Here is a 19,611-nt window from a genome sequence, read left to right on the forward strand (position 1 = left end):
AGAACACTTACTATTACCATAATTATATTAATTGACGACACAACTTATATATATATATATATGTATATTCACTACATTACGTACAGATAGGTATTTGCCAAATTGATTATAACATACTTCGAGTAATAGTTTGTATTTTATACTTGAATCGATGATTCCAGAAACGTCACGAGTCACATATCTTATGGAATTAAGATATTAGTAAAAACGTATATTAGTCATGTATTTTTACACTCAACGCATAGAAACACATAACTGGTATACGTTTTTACTAATATCTCAATTTCATAAAATATGTGACTCTTGACGTTCTTGCAATCATCGATTTACTTAGGTACCCACACAGCATAGATATATTTATTTAATATTTAATAAATGTTCAAAATTCATTGGTTATACATTTTTACACATGAAATTAAATATTAGACATTTATACAATTTTAAATTTTCATTAATTTTTTAAATGTTTATTTTCGAATAATAATACATTTTTATTACATGTTTCAGGTTCAACATAAACAATAAATATTCATTCAGAGTTGTATAAAGTTTTTATTTTAAATATTTAAATTTCAATAATATATAAATATTGTTCCAAAAGTTATGTTTATCAAATGATGTGTGGGTAATAGTTTTAAGGTTACAATAAGTAGAATAAAAAGATTTTAGAGGCTTCCGGTGATGTTACCGCGCGGGGCAACGAGAAGCATAAAGGTGTTAAGATGGAATACATAAAATTTCTAAAAAGAGCTCTACTCATATTAACACAAGGATTTGGTCATGGCATGAATTTTGAGGCTTAGTGAGGAAAATGTAAAGGTCGGTGATATGACGTACATCATTGATCGACTCCGTGACTGAAAAACGCTATTCGGCATTTAACGAGATCCAACGGTCATTTACTATTAATAATTTTAGAATTTTTTCTAATCTATGTATTCTAGGTTATAAAAGTATTAAACGCATACGTCGCACAAAATAAACACGTGTGGGCTTACTACAATAAGAATTTCACTTTATTTCCATACATAGAATAATTTATACTTAGAAAATTACCCTTTTCATGCTGAAGTACCTCCGATGGGTGGTCTCTTCTGTCTATTTTATTATATTTTTATCACTTAAGCTTATTATTGTTCATTAATTGTAACAGATAGCGTAATATAAAATGTTGTTAAAAAAAAAAAAAAAAAGAAAATTCCCCTGGTTAAATAAATTACAAAAGTAAAAATAGTTTGATAAAAAGTTTAACTGTAGACTGTTAGTCCAAAAATTAAAAAGCATAGGCATAATAATACCAAAAATATTTGTATATGGATTTCATATTTTCAGTTTGATATTTTTAAATTAATGAAACTTAAATATATTTTTTTTTTTTATACTTTACTTAATAGACAAAATAAAATTATGGTTTTGTTATATTATATACTTTTTAGTTAACAAAAAATAAATTAAAACAGCTTTCATCCTTTTTTTTACTTTTTATTTGTACATTGTATCTTTGTCTACATAAATTTTAAGGTGTATGTGCCAAACCTTGCTCGCACAACATAAAGAATTCTTTTATCTGATAGTTTACACGGTGGAGGAGGATCCGATGAGCACGAACGATAACCTCATCTCCGATTGTAAATTCACTAACTTTTCCACGACAATTTTGACGAACAATGATGGTTTGCCAGAATTTCGATGACTTTTTAAAGTCCCGTGTCCATTTGTCATTCGTATAGTATATAGTAAAATGCTCCAGCACGAGACTAGTACTCAAAAAAGTATCTTACGGGGAGTAGTTATGAATGTACCGCGTGAATGTGATTTGTTTTCGGACAAATCACTATTTATTGGGTTGCGAGATAAACATCGGTAGTTACTGGGAATATTTAAATATTGTATGCGTAGGTCGAATTCTTGGAGCACAAGTGTCCAACGGGTGAGTCACATATTTCAGAATCTCCACCGAAACAAAACGTAAGGGCTTTTTGGTCCGTCAATACAGTTATAGGATTGTCAATGATTTAATACATTTAATTATAAATTTAAATTCAATAAGGATTTTAATTGTATTTGTATACATATTTTTTTCAAAAAATTTTTAAATAATTTTACTGTCGCTTTTTTTGATTTGACAAGTGCATAGGCCTAATTTATAATTTAGTTTTGATTGAGTTTTATTGCCGATAAAATATTTTAATTCATTTGGCAATAATAACATTACATAGATTCATTTTTCTCCTTTATTTTAATGTGGTAATGAAATATTCTATCCATACTTTAAATATTATTATTTTTAATTTGTTACGACCAATTTATTATGTGCATTTTTACCGTCGAATTATAACTTATACAACTGAAGATTTAGTGCTGTCGGGAACTCAAAGTATATATAATTTTAATAAATAGGTCTTAAAGAATCAATACATATATATATATGTTAAGGTGTATGATCACATGGCAGTGAATGTTGACATTTAGCGATCATTTTGGTGAATGTTATCAATTATTTCAAATATCTCACAATGCGGTCATTTACCAGTATTTGTGGACATGCGCAATAGTTATTTAGTGAATGTTGAAATGTCTGACAACATATATAATCAAATAGATATAAAATTCATAAATAATTATAGTTTGGCAAATTAATTTTTTAATATATAGTTTTATTTATTACAACACGGTAAACTATCGTGGCATCAAAATAGATTGGTGTAGTAAACCCAAGGAAACACGTAGTACATTTATTACCCATTGTCTTATTTACTCATTAACAAATGATGCTCACGTACTAATTACGTTGAGCAATTCTTATAACAGTTTTCCTTATTCAAGTGCACGTAGCCCAAATATGACATTGAAAGTACACATAAATATAGGTGCTTTATACATGTTAAGATTAGACTTAAGTTATTACTCTAAGTGCTCAGTACAGACACACGAACTCCTATGGAGTGTTTATTATCGTTGTGTCTATACTTTTTAAATAATTAAACCATTTTTCTTTGTTGTATTCGTTTAATAAACATTTTATACGCATTTTCAACTACGGTGTCGTAATATTTACAACATTCCTTTCCTTTTCAAACCCACGTTGGAAACTACGTAGCTACACCGTCGTAAAAGAAACGTTGTTCGCAGCAGTGACAGGGTTGCGCACTACATTGGTAATAAATTCATAAATTAATATAGTTCAACAAATTAATTTTTTATATATAGTTTTATTTATTACAACAATAGAAAATGTTATCGATCCTATAAAATAATACAAAAATACCTTTTAAATACATCGTACTTCAAATGTGGTCAACATTTACTAAACACTGATGGTACATATCAACAATCACCAGTGTATAAACGCGTTAAGACCATTTTGTCAACATTCACTACGATTTTTGGTAAATGTGAACATACACCGGTGACTGTCAACATTCGCCTACTGCGGTCATACACCTTAACATATATCTACACCACTAACTTAATATTTTCACTCTATCATAAATTTGTAATGTATAGTTAATTTAACTTTTACCTTAATTTCAGATGGCTTATTGATTAAATTACAGCGAAATATTAAATTAACTTTATTAAATATCAGACAATATGGTAATTGATTCTGACATTGGTGGAGATTCTGAACTATTTAAGTCAAATTTATTCCATAATTTTTTTTTTTTTTTTTTATAGTTTATTTTATCTAATTATTATTATTATGTATAAATATAGTTTCTGATATAAAAATATAAAATTCTGAATAATAAAATGAAAATTAAATTAAGTTGAACATTTATAAATGTATATTTATTCAAAGTTGTAGGTACATTAGTTTAACCAAAATTAAAGGCTGGTACCGAATTGGTTCCCAAAATCCAAACCCACGTGCCGAATTGGTTCCCGTCTGAAAATAATTTATTGGATATTTATTTAATGGATAATTTGACAAAAATTAGTTTAAAATAAAATTCTTTGCAAAACTATTCTGTGACATTTAACATATACCTATTTATACTTTTTAGTTTAAGTAGATTAATTATTAATTAGGTACCTATATTTTATAATATATATAATATATATTTATAAGTAGTATTTTATTTTTTAATTTATACGTAAAAACCAGGATTTTTTTTTTTGGTCTCACTTAAACCTTATTTCTTTGAGGGGGAGGGGGCAAACATTATTTGCTCCAGGGCTACATCGACCCTTAATCCGGCACTGATTTATAAGCTAAACACGAACGTATTGTGATTGTAATGTAATGTGTAATTTTGATCATTGATGTTCAACTGTTAGTTTTAATTTGAAATGAAACGAAGTACACTAGATTTTTTTTTTAAGCCACAACAAAAGAAGACAAATATTTATGTGGAAAATGAAGATGTAAGTAAAAGAAAATCCATAATATTTAATTATTATAAATTATTTTGTTTTTAAAACGTATCTATTAATTATTGTCTTATTGATTTATGATCACTCAATTACATACCAGTGAAAAAAATACTTTCGAAAAAATCAGTGACTAGCTCACAACCACTACTAGTAAAAACTAAAATCAATCAAATTATTTAAGTCAAATAAAATTTGAGTTCAAAATCTAAGTCACATATTGTTATGATTTACGGTGTTATACTATCTACGCCCTACATATTAGTGGAAGGCCTAGGGGGGGGGGGCACTTAATATTTGTACAATTATACATATTATAGATTATTAATGATATAAAAGTTTTACGAAGTACCTACCTACTACCTAATATATATTATGTTTTATTGTTTTAATTTGTCTTAGATAAAAAATGCTTTTGATGATAATTCTAGTAATATTGATGGAAGTGTAAAGGATTCTGAGATTTGTGTAGATGACATTTCTTTATTTAGTAAAACATCAAAATCATTATCCGATGAAGAAAAACTAAAGGTAACATTTAATATAGGTAGCTAAGTAATATAATATATTATTATAACAGTGAAATAACCAGACAATCACTAGGGCACATGTCCCCTAAAAAAAATGTTTGACTACAGCACTGTATTATAATATTATGTTTTGGAAGCATTTAAACTGTGAGAGTTAGAAATTATATATATTTATTATAAATAGGTATTATAATTAATTAAAATGAAATCATAAACACTTCCTAATTTAGTGCTTTTTGAATATTTAAATTAAAATTTCAGTCATCATGGATGAATTTATTTCTTTGGTTAGCATATTCATAAATTAAACAAGGTGGTTATTGTAAATATTTTGTTGCATTCGCCAAATATGGAGGAATTGGAAATCAACCACTTGGGCAGCTCATTGTTAATCCCTTTAAAAATTATTAAGATGCTCTACAAGTAAATAATTTTATTTCTTAATATGAAAAATACAATTTTTATTATATTTTAAATTCTATTATATGTAATAAATAAAATGAAAAATAAACGAAAGCATAAAAACTAGTAAAATAATAAGGTGTATTAAATTATTAAGGATTTCCAGGCTCATTCTAAAAAAAAGTACCACACAGATGCTGTGAATTTTTTGGATGTTTTTGAAAAAATAAAATTGCCAATAATACAACAAATCAATAATGATAGGTTAGTTAGGCTTATTTGGTATATTTTGTAAATGTCTATACTTATGAATTATATTTTTAAATTTCATTATTTAATAATTTATAGAGTTATTCAAATACAAGAAAATAGGAAACTTTTGGTACCGATTATTCAATGTATCTTACTATGTGGTCGTGAAGATATTTCTTTAGAAGATATTTCTTTAAGAGAACACCATGATCATGGTCAAATTGATATTAGTGGTAATTGTATACATCTATTTTGTATATTAATTTAAAACAGTTTTAAAAAATATTCCATTTTAATCATTTAAATGATAAGTATAACAAAGGAAACTTTAGGGCTATTTTAAAGTATAGAGCTAAAGGGGATGATTATCTAAAAACAGTACTCGAAGGACCAGGTAAACAGAAGAAGTACTCATACATTAGTTCAGGAATACAAAATCAAATCATTGAAGCTTGCAACAAAATCATTTTAAAAAAAAATTGCTAACAAAATAAATATGTCTGAATGTTTTTCTGTGATGGCAGATGATACAACAGACATTTCGACAACTGAACAATTATCTATATGTGCGAGGTATGTCGATAGTAAAAATATACTAAACGAGAGCTTTCTCCAGTTTTTCTCTATACATAGTTAACAGGAAAAAGTTAGCAACTTCCATATTATGAGGTAAAATATTTTATAATTTAAAATAAATTATTCAATTTTAGTTTTAATTTAACCATTTTTGTTTAAGGTTTAAACGACTGTGGAATAAACTATGAGTTTATGTACGGTCAAGGATATGACGGGGCCAGCAATATGGCTTGTGAATTTAAAGGTGTACAGAAAATAATTAATGATAAATTTCCAAAGGCATTATATGTCCATTGCTCTCCACACTCTTTAAATTTAGCTGTGTCTTCATCAAGCAATATTACACCGATACGAAATTGTCTTGGAATAGTTGAAAAACTACATGTTTTTTTAATACACCTAAAAGAAACAATGAACTGTAAAATGAAATTGAGAAAGCTGACCTTTCACTCAATATTACTTAACTTAAAAGGCTTTGTGCTACTTGATGGGTGCAAAGGTACGATGCATTGAATGATTTGTGTGAACTTTATCCTTATATTGTCAAATCCTTAAATTATATCGTTTCAGAATGGAAAGATACATCTGCTACTGATGCTAGTATGTTTCTGAAAAGTATTCAAGAGTTTATTGCTTCACTATATGTTACTAAGGTAAAGTAAAAATAAAATAAAATATTAAATACATACCTATATAGATATATAAATGTATTCATTTGAACACATTTATTAATAGCTGTTTTATCTTAGGTACTATTTTCATATGGCTTGCCAGTTTGTAAACAGTTGCAGAAAGAAAAAATTGATTTAAAAAAAACAATAGATTTAATTGAAAATGTTATTAGCGTATTAACAAATGTGGGAAGTTTTTGAAAAAGAAATTAAAGTAATTTTTAATGAAGCAAAGGTAATATAAAAACTTTATGTTTATTTTAATTTTAATTTTATATTTATATTTAATCTAAGTATCTACCTAATTATTTATAGAAATCAGCATATCTATTTGGGATTACTATCAATAGAAAACGTATAACAATCAAACAAACTAATAGAGTTAATCCTTAAAATATAATATCAGATGAAGACTATTTTCGAGTGACAATATTTTTGCCTTATATCCCAGTTATCAAATAATTATTGTTGAAATATTGATATAATATTTGTTTTAGTTATAAATATATCGTCTCATCATTTTTTTAATGTATTATTTTAATGGTTTTTTTTTATTGTGTTAATATTGTAACAAAGACCCGTGGCAAAAAAACAAAATATTGAAGCAATATTAAAAATAATATTTTAACCATATTTCCTTGGAAATATTGTTTTCACATTGCACAGCAATATTTTGCCAACTATATATTATCAACATTACGCAATATTGCTCATACATGTTTATTTCATGTTTTAAATATTTTAAATATTTCTTCAGCAATATTGTAATAACCATCTGTCAACTTAAGCAATATTGCTGAAATAATATGTTCATAATATATTTGTAAATATATTAAAATATATTGCAGTGAGACAAAAATTTAAATTACCAATTTAGGATAAATAAAACATATGAATACTACTTCAGAAATGTTTTATACCTCTGTATTATATTGCATAGCAGGGAAAATATTATGAACTATATTTTTTAAGTTATTACATAAATTATATTAAAATAATATTAATAAATATATATTAAAATTATATTTTTATAGATAATTATTTATAAAAAGATATTTAAATAAATAGTTTGACCATATTATATACAAGTATAAAATAATAATAATGATAATTAATAATAAAAATACCTATCATAAAAATTAAGATTAATTAATACAATACTAATAATGAGTAAAATGAATACAATTTTTATCAAATGCATACATATGTATAAATGATATCATTTATATAGTTGGAACTTACAACATAATAAATGTGCAGAGTTATATATGCCTAGTAAAATAATAATATAATAAAAATATAATAATTATAATAATATATAATATATATAATTATATTATAGATAGAATATTATTAATATATAAATTATAAAAAAATATTAAGCATTAAAAAAAAATACATTTTTCATATATATAAATGATTCCATGAAGATATTTATATAACATAGTTGACCTTACTATACATAAATATAATAATAATAATGATAAAAAATAATAAAAAGTAACCATCATACAAATTAAAATATACATTTGTAGCGATCATGGAATGGTCGAGAATCTTCATAGCGGATAGGCAACACAAAATGCGTATACGCGCGAAGGTTCTCGAACATTCTTTACAAAAAGAGAAAAATCTAAAACACCACGATCACTGTATATATAGCGGCATTATAATGCCGTATCGCCAGTAACCGACATACCGCAGTGCACGTAGTATGACTAACACCTATGTAAATATATCCGTGAAAATAAACTTTCATTTTTTCGTAAATCAGTAAATAGTGTTTTTATTTCATTTTATTTAAATCCTAAACACTAAAGTGGTGACCTCGACGTGATGGTAGTTCTATACATTTATGAAATGCTTCCTTTGCTTCCAATGTCCAATGTTCAATTCAGGTGTCATTTTTCTTATTTTCTAGGATTATTTCATTTAGATGTAGTTGATGATGTACAAGTTGTGGTACAAAACGTCTATAAAAATTAATCATAACGAGAAATCGCCGTAGATCTTTTATCTTGGATATAGGCATTTCTCTTATACTTTTAACTTTTTTGGGTCCGGTATAGTTCCTTCTTTTGAAATTTGATGCCCCAAAAAAATTATCGATTCTTGTCCAAGACTGCATTTCTCTAAGTTGATCTTAATTCCATGTTGAGCAAGAATTTCTAATACAACACTTAGATGTTCTTTATGTTGTTTTTCAGACTTTGAAAATATTAATAAGTCGTCTATGTACGCTACTGTAAAAGGCAAATCCCGGATGATTTCATTTATGAATCTTTGGAACGTTTGTGAGCTGTTTCTCAGCCCATAGGGCATTTTTAAAAATCAAAGCTGCCAAACGGTGTTATTATTGCGGTCTTTGATATATCTTCGTCTGCCATTTTTATTTGATTGAAAGCCTTTTCCAGGTCCAGTCTTGAGAATTAGGTTGGGATTAGCCGTTAGATATAAACAAGACAAAAAATTTATAGAGGCTGCAAAAATGATTCCTGCCTTAGCATTTCTTCTTGCAAATATTGTAAAAAAAGGTAATTTATAATTATTTTAATGTATAAATGTATGTAATCTTTGAGTATTTAAAAAAAATGTAGGAATGTCACCACTATCCAATTCTTTTAAATCATTGGAAGAATTAGACGATATTTGGTGTATTTTGATTTAACTTACGTCAACGGGACATACAAATCTATAACAACGGAGTACGGTACAACTCGCTTTATACGACATCCACGAATATTTTCACCGCACATGTGGAACTTTTATAATGCTTCAAAAGAAAGCTATGGTTGAACCAAAAACGTGTCAGAAGGGTTCAACAATAAATTAAAAAATATTATAAGAATTAAACATCCTAACTTATATATATTTATTGAATCAATACAGATGTGCAATGCGTCTGCAACGATTGCATTGGTAGGTACAAAAACAAAATTAAATACTAAATGTACCGAAAATAATTAGTTTTAAGGAAAAGAAATTATAATCATATGTTACAAGATTTAAATATAATGACATTTTATATGATTTAAAAAAATTAAGTCAGTTGATCTAAAATACTGTTCATTTATTAATTTTTACGAAATTTTGTGTTGACTTAATATCATTGTGATTCATTTAAATTTTGACTATTTGTAATATTATATTGTATGAATATTGATAATGTATTTGTATATTTTGTAATATTGTCATTTAAACATTAAATTGTTCATTTAAAATTAATATATTTAGATTATCAAAGTATGCCGGGGACCAAACGTCCTATAGCTAATAACTCTCCAGGACGAAACATCCTATCTTAAAAATTGCCGGGTACAAAACGTCCGTGGACTGGTTTTTTGTCGGGTGCGAAACGTCCGCGATTCTTATTAACCACCTGCTGTAAAGGCTTATCATTTTTTCGTAACATTCGTTTCAAATATTTCATATAATTCTCAAAATAAAAACATCTGGAATTATCTAGAGGACCATACAGCTTATAGTTGTCAACTAATTGCAGTCATCCATGCATATTGTGTGACATAAATTCAATACCATAAATTTGTTGGAAAGATTTTACAAAATACTCAAGAAATTGATGAGCATACTCTAAATATTTACAATGATTTGAACTCAGTAACATTCTCATTGCAATACTGAGGGTCATAATATTGAGGTAGCAGTCTTTAGTTATAACATCCTTCAATAATAAAGGACCAGTGTACAATAAAAATTGTCTGAATTCTGTAGTTTTAAATCGTCCAACTTCTTCAATTTCTCTTGGTTTTCTAGCAAAGTCATTTGTAAAACATGACTTTATTTTTAAAAGATTAGTTGTAATTTTTTTTGATTTCCAACTTGGTAAGCGAACACTATTTGGCCCTTTATTTAACTATAAAATAATCAGCCGTTTTGTGATACCTAAACACACTAGTACATATAATCCAACGGAAACAGATCAACAATATTAACATTAGGAATCAATGCAAGACATTGTGGGTGAAATATGATATTGCTCATTTTTCATCAAAACATAATCTTCATGACAAAACAAATATGATTTAGATAATATTCACTTTCATGTGAACATTTAGTGCAAGAAAAGTAACCTAAATGTCCTATTACTCTTAATATAAAGGCTTTGGCAAGAGAATCACAACAATTTATTTTAATTTCAATTTTTTTAAGCTTATTGTTCATCCACAATCCACTCCTATTTAGTTCTAACACTTCAACAATAAAATCAGAAAGATAATTATTACTATCTGATGGTTTTTTATAGCCATGAAATATTCCAACAGGAAAAACATATTTATGATAGGGCATAATATAGGCTAATAGGCCAAAATTGACTGGAGCTACATTTCGATATTGGTAACCCATCAAACCCAATTGCAATTTGAATACATTCTTGCAAAGATAAAATTGATGAAAACCTTAGTATTCCATTACGTAAGCTAAAATGATAATAAAAACTATCTGGGTCTACTTATTTTAAATTTAACAATTTTGTAGAGTTAGAATGAAGAAGTGTTCGACTATCTTTAGGTATAAATGAAAGTTCAGCTTTATATTTCAAAATTTCTAATAGTTTATTAATTGTATTTTGAGAGGCATTATAATCTACAGCCCAATGAGCCAATGATTGTAAAATATCTTCTTATTTATTAAATTTACTTTTGTAAATATTTATAAACTCATCATTGCTAGATTCTAATAAATTTTCAATAGCTAGATTTGAAATTTGAATGTTATTATGTTGTACTATTTGCTGATCAGACAGGTCTATATCAGAATCAACAGTGTTTAATGAATTATTAACAATACTTGAAATAGGAGTTGTATTAGGATTAGGTAATGTTTCTTGTAAAGGTAAAATGGCATGAGTACTATTTGAAACATCTGGTAAACAACCTATATACCAATCACCTAAAGCATTCAACTCCCTTTGCACTTTTCTTTTTTTTTGTTCGAGTACAAAATACCTTTTTCATCTTATTCAACCTAAAACCAATTAATTTAAGAATACGTAATATAAAAATCAAATATGCGATTAACACTTAGCTATAATGAGTACTACCAATTTAACTACACCATAAGTTATTAATAATAAAAATGTATACATAAAATGTTTCAAATTCAAATTGTATTAAAATAATAAAAAAAAATAAATAATAATATTAAATATTATAATAAACAATAATTATTAGGTATATTGTATTTATATAACAAAAACAATAAATAGTAGTTTATAGTACATCACAATTTACTGTCTTTGTCTCACATGCACGTGCAACATTGATGTTTTAACGCATTATTTTAACACGTTATTCTATTACTAATGTATCGATTTTTAAGTCAATTTATTATTTAGGTCATATTGGAAATTGATAATCATTAAATTAAACAGGTAAATTAAGTTCCAAAAATTTACTATATATTAGACATAATTTACCAATTTGTTAATATCAAAAAGTTAAAAATAAGAATACATAACATTTCTAATATAACCTATTAATCAGGTAAATTGTATCTTTTTACAGAATTGAAATCAACTCATTTCAAATAGGTAGTCCTTATTTTTAATATATTTGTGTTTACTGTTTTTATTCTTAATAATGAGCCTAGGACAAAGATGGTAAATAATGGCTCTAAATCCCCTTAATACTATATTATAATATCTACCAATATAATATCAAAATCATTATAGTAAAGATACTTACGTGTTATTTTATTATATATTATAATAATATAACTAGGGAAGACTACAGCATACATAGGCGTGCGCATGAGGTATGCAGGATATGCAACTGCATACCTTAAACATAGAGTCTTCTTTCTAAAATTACAAAAAATAAATTAAAAATTATGACATATTTGGTCTTATGTATATTATGTAATTTTGTATTACATTATGATTTTTATTATATTTTTATATTCAGTCCCAGACAGATTAATTTATTTTTGAAACACAAATCATATGCTATAATAACGATTTAATGTGTTAATGAAATTAAGAAGTACAATAGTTCAAGCGAGATTAAATAGCTATTTAATCAATTACAGAACAAGAAATGGCTATAAATTCCAAAAACATTATTGGTAATATTAAGAATTCAACTGCACGCAGAATCATTTTATGATTAATTTTGATTATTTATCAAATTTATTTTGTTTTTCATTTAAGTATATAATTACGTTTTTATTTATTTACCTTATTTAAACGTATTATTCAAACCATTTCAAGTGTTATGTATTTAATTATTTTTTTCGTAATTTATTTTAAATTTTAACTATGAAGACAGTTATAACGATTAAGAAATGGCTAGTTAATCACTTTTTTCGGCAAAAAAAAAATTAAAATTTTAAATTAAATAGTTATTATGACCAGAATTTCGAACGCTTAAATTAACTTTCAATTTTAGGAGGAAGTAGGCAGTGGCACCCTCTTGCATACCCTGAAAAAGAGGTTTGTGCACGCCTATGACAGCATACACTATATGAATAAAACTATAGTTAGGTATATTATAGTAAAAGCACCGACGCACTGACGCACAGTCACTATATATAGTAGTACAGTTGAGAATAATTATGATTTGTGATTTGAATGATAATAATAACGAATTCTTGTGGTGCGTGTGATACAAAGCGATACGTTAGCGCAGTATATAATATAAATTATAATATATTAATAATATTATATTCCTCAATTCATTATTATCAGCGTGTTCGATAGTGGTGGCGGTGGTGATGGTGTTAAGGACGCGTCGGAAACTCGGAACGACGGATTTCCCATTGGCGATTTATTTTTAGATTCATATTTTTATATTATTTGCTACTTTTAACTTCGACCGGGACAGCGTAACAGCGATAAGCTTACATTATAATATTATATTCTGTACGATTTATTGATGATGTGTTATCACTTAGTCAGGCGTACGAAAATAGGTACGAACATATATAATATTGTATTCCGCATTTCCGCGACGTTTTCCGACGGACTATAGCTATAAAACAATACTAGGCGTATCCATCGAGTGTATTCCGCCGGGTATATCTATAATCTATAATCTGTACAATATCTAAAAAAAAAAATGTATAAACGTGACGTTTTCCGTCACCAGTATAGCCCATCCTAATTTAAAACAATGTAAAATGTGGCGTTCGTCCGCCAAGACGCAAACCGACCGGTGTTGTTCACCGCGGATGAAAACGCGGCGTATTACATCCGTCGTGTATAGGTACTCCGGCCCGGTATAAGACAGCATATTATCTTTTCATATATTTTCAGATTCAAATCTTGATTCTTGAATTCGACGGCAAACGCCACAGAATTAGCCGTGTATAGCCTCGGCTTTATTTAGATTATAGAATGGATAGTATAAAATATTATTATAAAATAATAAATCATTGCACGCGACAAAAAAACGTTGCTAACTATTCAATAGGTAGGTCGTTTTGAAAATGTTTCAATTATATTTGATTACAAATATATGATCAAATATTTTCAATCAAATATTTAACAGAAAACCTTAATTAAATATTTTGAAAAAATTAATATTATCAAATTGCCATGTGGGATATTGTTCTGTTATATGCCAACGGATTTCTCAAGAAATCGCACTCGCTATTTCACTATTTTATGAGATTCCCATAGAAAATATTTTTCAATTGAAAATTTGACAAATGTCCCGTTTTGCCTCCCCCTGACGCCGTCGGCTCCCTGCCGACATTTGCGCGACGGAGACGGACTCTGATGGTCGTACAAGCGGTTCGCGTATTACGATTGTGTAGCCGATCGTACTGATGGCTGCGCGTAAATGCGCTCCGAGACACGACAACAAGTCGATAACCGTTGCAATTAAACAATGACCGCGGTGTACGGCAATCGACCCAAATATCAGTACAAACGGTTGTGCAATCATAACGTTTAAAAAATAATACGTACACGGGCGTTCGCACACGCGCACGCATTCGCCTCGAGCATCGTATCGATCACTGTTCGGTTCGCGCGAGCCGTCGTCATCGCACTTGTTATCAGCGCGCGCGCGTTATCAACCGTTTCGGACAGTCTGTCGTCGCCGCTGCCGCAGACGATACGCGCGCGGGTGAGTAACGATACTACGACAATCAGCAACCGACGTTCAGCGCTAGTCAGCTAACCAGCTGCAGTCGTGTAATTCCATTTCGTTCTGTAAACAATTGCCCGTTTGCACGCAAGTACGCGGTCGTTTCGCACTAGATCACTGCCACTACCAGCGCCGTTCCCGTCATGGACATGGAAAATGTAAAACAGATATTCAGAGACGCTGGCACAGCGCTCAGTAGAGCCGTCCAGGTAAGCGACGCACTCACAACCGTAGCGTAGTAGTCGATGTATGCCGTGTGCGATAAATGACGACCGTTATTCGCGTTATGTGCGTATATGCTTGAGCTCTTACCACCAATAAATATTAATGAATCAAGTAAACAGCTGCTGGTCCACTGTCTGAACGGTGACTTATTTGGTTGCCAGCATATCTTTTTTAATTGGTGTACAGTTTAAAATACACCACTGATTTTGTTTGATGATTATTAATTGCTCTTTGCGCTTTGTTATTTGTGAACTTTGTTGTTTGGTACATCTACGGAATAATAAAGCTTATTCCATGAATGGATAACTATTTATTTGGTCTTCAACTAATACATACTGTTAAGTCATTGACTAACTGACATTAACATTTTTTTGTTACAAAATTCAATACTGTAGACCCTCGCTATTTCAAACTCCAGTATTTTGAAATTTTTAAACCTATGTCAAATTTTTTTTTTTTTAGTCCCTTCAAACTTCAAAATATCAAGGTTTTATTGTATTATGTCACATTTTAATTTAGTTCTAAAACTACGAATCAATTATATCTGATTCTTATTATTTTAATAAATCAAGTTTATGCGAGTTAAACAGGGGTGTATTGGTATGTGTACGTGGGTATACGCCGTATCCCCTACAGCAGATTTTTGATTTTCAATGTATACCTAATGTAAAATATTATGTTACGGGTATATGCTTCTAAAATAACTTGAAAACAAAAAAAAAAAAAATAATTAAATATTTCTTTGAAAAAAATTGTTATGAGTAATGAAGTTTGAATGAAATATTTATCTATTGAAGATTACAGTGTATTCTGTGTTTAATATATTTTAAGTTAAATTTATATTAAAGATATATCTATGCATTTTTAAATTAAAATAGTTAATAGTTAAGTTAAAGTAGTTCTCTACAAACATAGGATATTTGTTTTTAATTTATCAATACTTAATAAATTATATATTTATTAAATTTACTCATATTCCAATTTTTCATATTTTAATATTTATGTTGTAATTATGTAATAAAATAAAACAAAATTTAGTAAATTGTGTTAATACTTGTAAATCAATATATAAATAAATAGTTTGTATATAAACTATCTATATATTTATCCTGTGTGTTATGCAACTTGAAAAAAATGTTAGTGAAAATGGATTATTAATTTATGAAAAACCTAAAATTTATAACATTTTGTTTTATTAGACTTTTGGTGTTTATAAATATCAATTTTTTTATTTTTATAATTATTTGATTTTTTGAAAAGTATATAAAATAATATGTTTCAGTTATACTTTTAATTTTTCTTATTATATCCGTAAAAGATTTATACATACACAATGAATTTTATAAAATTAAACTGTTCTAGAATTTCATCGTAGAACTTAAAACATCAGATTATCCATTTTTGTCAAGCATTGTTTAATAACTTTTTGATAAAAAAAATTTTAATAAGGTCCATTTTTTAATTATTGTTACGATTTATATAGTTTACTGAAGAAAAATTGGGAAAAGCAGAAAAAACTGAACTGGATCCAAATTTTGAACAACTGGTCACCTTCTGTGATAACACAAAACAGAACACCGAAACAATACTGAAGAATATGGAATTTATTCTGAATTCCAACCCTGGTAATAATATTTTTTTACAACTTGTTTATCTCAGATAAATTGGTAAATAAAAATGTTTTATAATTTAAACAGTACTCGTACAAATATATTAAATAAATCTTATAACTCAAAATAAAATTATTTATTTCTTCTATGTACTATAATGTATGTATAATAATGATAATAATAATAATGTATGTATATATGTATAAGGTATGAGAGTTGAAAATCTATTCTTTTTGGACAAGAAAAAATCAGGTCTGAGTAGCTTAGAATACTTAGGACTTGCCATGACGGAAGCAGGAAATGATTTTGGTCCAGATACTGTTTATGGTAAAATATTTATATTACCTTAATTTATTAAAAAGTAATTATAATTTAAAATGTTTTTATTCTATATATTTAAGGAAGCGCTCTTATAAAAGTTGGATATGTTCAGCAAACACTTGGACTCAATCAAAGAGATTTCATTAAATCAGCCAATGACTGTTTTGTTAGTCCAATGAATAAATATTTAGAAACCGACATGAAGACTGTTGTTAAGGAGCGATCACTATTGGAAAAAAGAAGGCAAATTAACATAATTAATTGTTACAATTGAATGCTTGTTAAGTTGACTAATTATTATATAATATGTAGACTTGACTTAGATGCTTGCAAAACTCGAGTTCGCAAAACCAGAATGCTTGCAACTACTAAAGTTAAGGTATATTAAATTTTTTTTCACTTAAAATAGTAAAATAAGTTAATTAAGGTTAAATGAATGTTAAAATATGTGCATGCAGCAAGAAGACTCTGGTCCTACTACGGAAGAGTTAATTGAAAAGGTAAAATAAGAAAAATAACATGTAATGCAATGTGTGTTTGTCATTTAGTTTTGTGTGTCACGTACTTGTTAGAACTTTTAATCTCTCCTATGTGATATTATTTCTAGTTTAATTTGTTTTTAGGCTGAAAACGACCTCAAGATAGCTCAAGAAGAATATGATCGCCAGGCGGAAATCACTAAATTATTGATGGAAGGTGTTCCTAGTGCACACCCACAACACTTGCAACATTTATTAGACTTTGTTGATACACAAGCTGCTTTCTATTTAAAATGTCATGAATCTTTAATGAGTCTTCAATCTGATTTATCTGGGTAGGTATACTTAAATCACAGCAGATAATTGATAACAAACTAGTCCAAAATTATAAAAAAAATTGCCCAGCAATCTTCAAAAATTAACATGGTTTTTCACTAAAAATAAATTTAATAATTATAAATACAATTAAAAGTTTCTGCAGAATATTATTGTATAATTTGTGTAAAAATATTTGACTAGTTTTATTTAAATAATCATTAGTAGGTACAAAAGCTCACTCTAGACAAGAACTTTTATTCACTTTTTATTTTTTATATTTTATTTATAAATTTAATAGTACTGTGTCATTAAAAATAATTTTTTTTTAGGTTGATATGATTGTGTAATATGTACTAGAGGTGTTATTATAAGAATTTATATTATTTTACTTTACTTTGATTCTAATACTTATCTAAAATTATTATTATAGTGTATTAATACTATAGAACAATATAATAATTAGAATTATTATTTATTTATTTATATGAATGAACGGACTAGGAGCCTAATAGTACAACACAATTTGTAGTAATGATAATGAATATTATAACAATTAATAGATAAACGCCAAACAATACGGTGATTATATACAAATAAAAATAAAAGCAAAAGTAAACAAGGTAAAAACAGTAGTAAGTAATAACAGATTAAGTACTATTAAGGAAAAAAAAAAAGAAAAAACTTTCTAAGAGAAGCATAGGTGCTCGTTACAAATGCGCATCATACGATGAATGGGATTATTTCTACCATAGTTGGTGCTGTGGAAAGGAACAACAAAAGGAGAATTAGACCTTATTAAGCGAGAGAAACTTTAAAATTAATTAGAGAAAGGAGAAATGGAGCGTCCACACGTTCGTCAATCAGCTTATGCAAAAATACCAAGTTAGCATCAACTCTTCTATCTGCCAGGGACAAGAGTCTAAGTTTGTTCATCACTGGCCTATAATCATGTGGTGAATGTGGAATTTGTAGAATAAATGACGCCGAAGAACAAAAACGCCCCTGGCGTTTTATAATATATATATTATAATATCCTAATAAAACTGTATAGATAATTTTCAATGAAAAACGAGTATAAATTATTTCTAAGTATTAAAGATAATAGATAATTAAGTGACTATATTAATTTTTACGATTTAAAATGTTCTTTTATTTTTATTTCACTAAATAATTTAGGTATTCATTATTCCTAATCTACCAGTTAAAAATATATTATGCAAAATGTTTTTTTTTAATTATTTTTACAATTGTTGGGATTTTCATTTTTAGGTTTCCTACTGACCAAGATAATATTGCAACATTATCACCTGATACTCCAGCTTTGGGTCGTGTACAACAAGCTAAAGTCATTACTAGTCAAGAACCACGGGATGCTCACGATTTAAGATTAAGTGCTGGAGAAGTAAGTTATTGTTATTACAAATATTGTATATCCTCTACTTTCTATGTATTCATAGTAAGTTTATTTTAAAATAAATAATGTTCATTCAATTAAAGGTATATTATCAATTTATATAATTATTATAATAATAATAATATTAATGTTTTTTTTTAACAGGTAATTAGTATTGATGTAAATTCAGATATCGGTTCAAACTATTTTATTGGTAAAAAAATTCAAAAAGGAAAAGTTTATAAAAGCAATGTTAGGCTTTTAAACCAAAGTTAAATTTTGGTGACGTCACTTCTTACTTACATTCCACGGAGAACAAATTTTAAAGTTACTTATTCTTTTTTGTGTG

General features: G+C 27.5%; 1 protein-coding gene across 2 annotated transcripts; it reads left to right on the top strand.

The window, feature by feature from the left end:
* The first annotated feature begins 14,804 nt into the window (after nt 1-14,804).
* LOC112682512 (endophilin-B1) lies at nt 14,805-19,611 on the top strand. 2 transcript variants are annotated; one of them, XM_025553135.1, is made up of 9 exons: nt 14,805-15,125; nt 16,625-16,766; nt 16,959-17,078; nt 17,153-17,315; nt 17,385-17,451; nt 17,531-17,572; nt 17,696-17,886; nt 19,139-19,271; nt 19,428-19,611. In XM_025553135.1, exons 1-9 carry the CDS (start codon nt 15,060-15,062, stop codon nt 19,536-19,538), a joined length of 1,035 nt encoding a protein of 344 aa, XP_025408920.1. In that variant the 5' UTR covers nt 14,805-15,059; the 3' UTR covers nt 19,539-19,611. The 2 variants fall into 2 exon arrangements, with proteins under 2 accessions (XP_025408920.1, XP_025408921.1); XM_025553136.1 differs by lacking the exon at nt 17,531-17,572 and having other exon boundaries at nt 14,807-15,125.

This window comes from Sipha flava, unplaced genomic scaffold (genome assembly GCF_003268045.1).
Source record: "Sipha flava isolate LNK unplaced genomic scaffold, YSA_version1 205_pilon_pilon, whole genome shotgun sequence".
NCBI classification, from domain to species: domain Eukaryota; kingdom Metazoa; phylum Arthropoda; class Insecta; order Hemiptera; family Aphididae; genus Sipha; species Sipha flava.